The following is a 7,682-nucleotide window of genomic DNA, read 5'->3' on the forward strand; positions in this document are numbered from 1 at the left end:
GCTAAGATGCCATGTTCAGTATTGCCTTCTGATGGTCATTCAGCTGCCCCTGGTGTCTCAGGAGCAAGCAGTTGCGACCAGTCTTTAAGTGTGGTGGAGAAGGTGGTGCTGCCCCTTGGAGACTGGCAAAACCAGCACAGCATGTGGGGTGGGAGGCATTTTCTTTACATTTTTTGGATGTTCGCCTCATGTAACATCTCTCCAAGTCTGTATGAGGTGAGCTTCCCTCTTCATCTAAAGAACTCATCCACAATTTGAGGATGGGTAATGGTCACAAGGGAGATCATGCTACACTGTGCAGAAGTTTTAAAACTTGCCTTGACTAATACCCAGGGGTGGATTAAAATCAAATGGGCTATTTCTGCAGGAAAATTGTTTCCTCCTCTGCTTTCTGCCAGAACTCTTCCTTCACAGCCCATCTTCTACTCTATCCTGGACAAATGCTGTTCTTCCTTTCCCGATCCTGCTCTTCTATGTCAGGGATGGTTTCTTACCGCCTCTCATTCCCTCGACAAGCCTGTAGCTTGCTGTTGCCTGTTGTTCTCCTCTAGCTGGCCCTGAGAGAGGCAGTGAAGGGGCCCCCCATGCCACAGAGGAGTCACAGGCTATCTGCCAGTCACTCAGGCATGTGCTTAATGGGAATGGTGGTCTGGTGGTCTTGGTCTGGTGGTCACTTGAAGACCAGGCCACGCATAGAAGGATCGGATAAGGAGAAGGGTCACATGAGAGCCTTGTGGCAGCATGTGTTACCATTGATTAATGAATATTTCAGAGTGGAGAGCAAAAGTAATGAAACATGAAATAAGGCTGTTATAAAAATGTATTGGAGGATTCATTCTGTGGTCATACCTTTGGGCTCTGAATATTGTGTTGCTAATAGTTTTGTATTGCTGTTGACTAGGGTACCTCAGCTGGTCCTGGGACCGCTCTAGATGGTATCTGCAAGTATTGGCCTCACATTTTCCTGCGAGTCTATTTTTTTTTCCTGTGAGACAGCCCTTATTGCCCATCAGATGTGTTATTACTCAAAGATGTTCCTCACCTCGTGTGACCAAGCAGAGCTTCACTGAGTAAAGAAATGGGCAAAAATGACTTTGTATTGTCTATGGATTGTGGAGAAGGGCTTGGTGGTACTGGTGGATGAAAAACTGGACATGAGCCGGCAATGTGCACTCTCGCAGCCCAGAAAGCCAATCGCCTCCTGTGCTGCATCAAAAGAAATGTGGCCAGCAGGTTGAAGGAGGTGATTCTGACCCCCTACTCTGCTCTGGTGAGACCCTACCTGGAGTCTTGCATCCAGCTCTGGAGCCCTCAGCACAGGAAAGACATGGACCAGTTGGAGCAGTTCCAGAGGAGGGTCACAAAAATGATCAGAGGGATAGAACACCTCTCCTATGAGGAAAGACTGAGAGAGTCAGGATTGTTTAGCCTGGAGAAAAGGAGTCTCTGGGGAGACCTGATTGTGACCTTTCAATACTTAAAGGGGGCTTATAAGAAAGATACTTTTTAATAGGGCCTGTAGCAATAGGACAAGGGGTAATGGTTTTGATCTAAAAGAGGGTAGATTCAGACTAGATATAAGGAAGAAATTTTTTACGATGAGGGTGGTGAAACACTGGAACAGGTTGCCCAGAAAGGTGGTAGATGCCCCATCCCTGGAAACATTCAAGGTAAGGTTGGACGGGGCTCTGAGCAACCTGGTCTAGTTAAAGATGTCCCTGCTTGTTGCAGGAGGGTTAGACTAGATGACATTTAAAAGTTCCTTCCAACCGAAACCATTCTATGATGCTATGATTCTATGATTCTATGATTCTGTGGATCTGGCACATTTATGTGCCCATTCATTTCTCACCTCCGGACAAAAATTAATCCAGAAATCACAGTTAGTAGTATGGAAAACCCTTATAGGAGTGGTCTTGTATTATTCCACCATTAATCAGGCACTGAACAGGGTCTTATTGTGTAAGCCCCCCTTTTTGCCACCTCTGGAGAGTGATCCATCCCACTCTGTGCTAGAGCTGGGCCTCAGCTGTGTAAAGGCAGGCATGAACATTTGGGTCTGTGTCTGATCTGTTTACCTTTTATGGTCAATGGAGAGAAACAGGCACTTCTAGGTCATGATTCATCTTGTCCAAATGTAGGCATCAAGAATAATTAGGTGAATCATACTCTAATACTGCTTATTTCTCTCCGCTATAATGGGAAATTACAAAGGGAGGATCAGGTGATTAGCTTTATATGTATGCACCTGACCTGTCAATGTCTCCAGGGAGGTGAGATGAACCTCCTACAGGTCTAAGACAGGTGTGATGAATTGCCCTCTGAAGGGTCTTACCTGTCTCCATTGCTTAGGAAACAAGTTCAAGGCAGGCACCTAGCTTAGACTAGACACTTAACTTCTAAGTTACTAAAATTAAATTAAATTACTCCCACCCTGAATCTGTATCTGCCACTAATAAGCAACTGTGTTTTTCTGGAACTGTTGGCCATTCTCCAAAAGAGGTATCAAGGATTCAGGAAGCAAATGCAGAGAAATCTCTGAGAAGTTTCACATTTAATTTTTCGGTACTTTATTTAAAGCTTTTTATTATAAATTATAAGTTTTCTCTTTTGATGATCCATTTACAACTCCAAAACACAGAACAGATTAACTCTCCTTTGGCATTGGCAGGGTTAACCCGATGGCAGGGAGGTTGTGCCTGGCTGGTTGAGGGCAGGTTGGAACCCTTCCTCCATAACTCTTTTAGGGCATCAATCTCTTCTACTTCAAGTTCTTGTTTGTTCGAAACTTGAGGAGCGAGAGGATCGCCTGCTGGAAGTTGTCTCCTGTCACTACATAGAGCAGTAAGTTTCCAAAAGTATTTAATGCTGCTAAAGGTTTAGTTATAATAAACATAAAAAGGATCGTGTTCTTCAAGTGGCAGCTAACCGGTCGTACTCGGAGCTCCAGCCGAATCCCTCGAAAGACGTGGAAGGGGAGGAAACACACATAGAAGACCACCAAGAGGACGACGGCCAGTCTGCGTGCCTTTTGCTTGTAGCAAGCCTGCGTGTGGGGCCCAGTAGCCAAGGTGTAAATAATGAGCATGTAGCACAGAGTCACCGTCACCAAGGGCAGGAAGAAGGCAAACATTGTCAGCAGCCAGTTATACCACCGACTAGTGTCAAGGTCCTCAGCAGCAACCAGGTCCGGGCAGATTGTCCTGTTCTGCGTACGCCTCGTGGCAATCAAGATGCCCAAGGGGCTGATGGCCGCAAGGGAAATCATCCAAACTACTACGCAAGTCACCACTGCCCATCTCCGGTTTTGAACAAAGAAGCATTTAATTGGGTGGACAACTACAAAAAAGCGGAAGATGCTGAAGCAGCTAAGGAAGACAATACCACTGTACATGTTGAAGTAGAAACAAAAGTGAATAAACTTGCACATGAAGTCTCCAAAAATCCAGTCATTTCCGTTAGCAGAGTAGTGTATAAAGAAAGGAAGCGTGGCTATATATAATAGGTCAGTGATAGCCAGGTTTAACATAATGATGGTGCTGCTTTTCCAGGGCCTCATCTTGACAAAGTAAACAAAAATTGTCACGATGTTCCCTGGGAAGCACACCAGGAAGATTAGGCCGTAAAGGACAGAGAGATAGGATTTCACCTGTAAGAAATCTTCATCCTTGCAGCTTGTCAACGGGTCATGGAGTGGCAGAGCAGTAAAATTGCTGGTGCGTTCAGATGCCATGTTTGCAGAAATCTTCTTAAAGCTTTACAAAAATCAGATATTTAGTTTTAATTGATTTGCGGGGAGAAATGCATTCAGTTAAGTCTTTTGTCACTGGAGCAAATGTCATATGTTTGACAAGGCATAGTAGAGGGTGGGAACAGGGATTTGCATACCCGGCTCTGACCTAGATAACCCCACTCAAATGTTTAATTTCACCCTTCCCTCTCCTTTACATTTAATTTTGATAATGATTAATTTTACTCTTGCTTTATTTAACCTCTTACGTTGAAGAAGACAATTACTGCTTATCTGCAAACCTTCAGGAGTAGGAAGCACACATTCAGAGATCTAGAGAGAGTTTGGGCTTAGATTTTGCAAAACTGTGAATTAGCCTTAGCCTTTCAGAAAGTAGAACTGTACCCGTGTCTTATCTTCATTAATCTGAGCTAATCCATGTTTTGTGCTCATGAAACCAGAGATGCTGTTCTGGTTTCATGAAAATCAAAAGATGTTAGGTTCAGATACAGACGTCAGGACCTGATGCTTCCATAACCTGACAATCATAGCTTGTTCCCTGAATGTAATCTTATTCTCTTGGAGTCATCAGAGTATAAAACTTGTATGAATGCTTAATTTAAAAAAAAACCCACCAAGCTTCATAGTAGCATAAAACTGATTTAAATGATTAAAGACTGTTTCTCAAAGCACAGAGGGAAGGTGGAAAGCACAGATGTTGAGTGAAGGCACTGATCTTGCTTCCCATTTTGTGTGAATTGGAACTAGATAGACTTGTCTCTGAAAAGATTTCTTGCTTGCCATGGCCAATTTGGATCTCTCCACAGTGAGTTCAAGACATAACCATTCCTGGTAGCACTTTAACCAGAAAGAATGGTAACCAAGAATTAAAATAATCTCATCTAACTTCAAATACCAAAAAGTTAGGTGCTTGAAGGGGAGCCAGTCATCTTAAGTCCCCCTTTATCATCAAGGGAGAGATGTAGTTCCTCCAGGATGTAATGTATCTTCCTAGAAGAGAGGTTTCCAAGATAAATGATTTACTCTTTTGGCATACCTATTTCTTTCTATTGATGGCAAAGGCAGCCCAAGGTGATTAGTTCAGACCTGCAGGTCTAACCTTTGGAAGCGTGTCACTGTGAGTCTTCAGCATCTCAGGTGAGCACCACTCCTCCAGATCCTAACATAGTCCATCTGAGAAAATATTTTAAAGTGACTTCATAAAGTGCTAGAGAGGGTACTATGAAGCCCAAATTCCTCTCTCTTGTTCCAGAAACACAGTCTTTAAAGTAAACCAATGTTACCTTGAATATCTAGGATGAAGTCATCGCATTAAAAAAAAAAAAAAAAAAAAAAAAGGCAGAAGTGTACTTTATTGTAGTCCTGAAAATCCTGTGTATAGAATTAGTTTTTGATGTGACTCAGTTAACAGCATTCAGCATGTTACCTGTATGGATGTTTCTGCATTATCCCAATGACTGGTAGAACATGGCAAATTTTCTCTGACAAAGCCAGTCATTAAAGCTGGGACACAATAGGAATTATTTGATTATAGCCAGTTAGAAAGATGGGCATCAATTTGTTACTCAGGAGCACTTCAGAGAGAAATTTGAACAGTGTCCCCATAATTTACTTAAAACGCTAATGCTTTTCAATGTGAATGTTAGCTCTGGTATAGCAGCTTTGCAGTCAAAGATGCATTAGGTAAAGGCCATGAAGCTTGTTTTAAACAAACCCAGATCTACGTTCAGACAAAAGCTAGGGATATACATGTTTTCTCTCTTTTCGGCTGCTTGGTGATACCACTGTCACCCACATTTATAATTCTCACTGGTATATTTCAAGTAAAGTTAGACAAAATTTTCTAGAATACTTGATTCATCCCCAGTTTAGTTTTCCTGCACTGCTGATCAGTTCTTCACTGCAATCTTGAACCCTCCAAATTGAAAATGGAGAAATATTGCTTACCTGAAAACTTGCAATTCTGCTTCTCCCTTTGATATTGCTTTGAGCAGAAAGCATTACAAATGAAATGTATTTATGTCTTCCTTACAGTGAAGCAGGTTTTAGTACGGCATTGCAACCACATGCATTCGCTCCCCGGCAGACTGAGACTCCATGTGGCTGTAAATTAGGAGACTGGTAGAAAACCTCCATTACTTGCTCAGGTATCAGCTCTTAGACCTGGGTGCCTGTATGAGATCTCTTTTGCCCTCTGTCATTCATGCTGTCTTGCCTTCAGTGGGCAGACCATGCTTTGCTGGCAGCAGTTCTGCGTGCTGAAGTAGACCTGTAGTATTCAAATAGCAGCGGATCACATTTAAATTAGTGTGTATGTGTGCGTGCATGTGTTTATAAAAAAGAAAATTAAATTTATTCTCCACTTCCTGTGAAGCGAAACCTGATCACCAAAGTGAATAAGGCATGTTGCTATTTCAAGGTCAGGTGAAAAATGTTATGACACACTCTCTTCATTAAAAGCAAATTTCTAACAAAGTACAATTTTCATCTCATGTAAGAAATGAAGGCTTCTTTTGGCATGATGTGCTTTTCAGGAACTGTGGCAAACTTTCTGCTTATTTCTGGTGAATAAAATATCTACAATTAGCATTAGCTGGTTATTACTGGGGTAGCTGAAGTTGCAAACTTGTTTTCTTTTGAGTCTTTGATTTCAGGCTTCATGATTCACAACAGCTGCAATTTTCCATGCTTCTTGAACCAAAAGACTGCTCTTGAATAAAAATCTCATTATCATCCTTAGCTCGAGGGACAAGATCAAAAGATATTATTATTTAAAAAGAAAAAAAGTCATAGTATCTTCAATTTTGAACCTGCAGGCTTCCATCCCTGAGCTTGCAACCTGATCCATTCAAAGAGGCCCCAGCTGCCCAGCGTGACGGGCAGCCTTTTGGCCTTGGTACATTTTATAGGTCCTACTTGCTGATAAGGCTTATGATCCGGCATTAAATGAGCAAGCTTTCATTTCTGAAAGTTACACATGTTAGTGTAGTTACTGAGATAAGAATATTTTTAGGAAGACTTACACAGATAAGAATGTTTTCAGGAAGACCTTCTTGACTCTCCTTGAGTGCCTGTACCATAGGCATGAGCTGGAAGAAGGCTATCTGTTTTGCTAATGATGCTGCAGGGAAAGAGTGGTAACGGGGACAATCAAGACTGGGGCAGCAGTAATGTCTGACAACTAGAACATTATCTATCTGTTACCATTAGGGGAAGGGCATCATCTCTGTTCTCATCTGACCAAGCTTTTCTCTAGGTCAATGCCCAGAGCACTTTTAAAAAATGTCCGAAGTTTCTCAGTAATTGTAAAATACGGTGTCGTGTACCAGCTCAGGGATCAGCAACTGTTTAAATAGCTATTACCCTGTTCCTAGACACTGCATGTGTCATTAGAAACTATTTGTATGAGGCTGTAGTGGTATAAGCACAGGGGGAGCTAATTATAGTTAGGGATCATTTAATGCGTCCATTACTTAATACATTATACCCCTGAGCAATAGAAAACCTGTGCAGCAGTGGCTGGTATTTATCCTTCCCTGGCGGTGGCAGTGCCTTATGTGAAGCAGAAATGCGCTTTTCCGGCACTGTGGCCCAGAACTGCTCAGGATTTGGGGCAACGGGGTCTCAAGCAAGCACTAGGGTCACCTCTGAGTATCTGACTCTGGGCAGGAAAAGAAAATAAACCCCCCATTTTCAGAACAATTTCAAGAAAGGGGAACTAATAGAAGGTCGTTCATGCAGAGCTGCTCTGTGTGGAGACCGAGCTGCACTCCTTAGCTTACCCAAATCTTGTCTCATCATCAGCTGTAGAGAACATGTGGCTCCTGCTTCCCCGTAGCCTCCCTGCACCCTTCACCAGGGTTTCAGCAACTCCTCATTGCACATGGACCTTCGGAAACATTGTCTTCGATTGCAGCCATGAGGCTGGCCC

The 7,682-nt window shown here is 42.7% G+C and overlaps 1 protein-coding gene across 1 annotated transcript; it reads right to left on the reverse strand.

Moving 5' to 3' along the window:
* Nucleotides 1-2,761: 2,761 nt before the first annotated feature.
* On the reverse strand, nt 2,762-3,733 carry LOC104251771 (2-oxoglutarate receptor 1). Its single transcript, XM_009812501.2, has one exon. It carries the CDS (start codon nt 3,731-3,733, stop codon nt 2,762-2,764), a length of 972 nt encoding a protein of 323 aa, XP_009810803.2.
* Nucleotides 3,734-7,682: the final 3,949 nt, after the last annotated feature.

The sequence above is a fragment of the Gavia stellata genome, chromosome 1 (assembly GCF_030936135.1).
Source record: "Gavia stellata isolate bGavSte3 chromosome 1, bGavSte3.hap2, whole genome shotgun sequence".
Taxonomy (NCBI): Eukaryota; Metazoa; Chordata; class Aves; order Gaviiformes; family Gaviidae; genus Gavia; species Gavia stellata.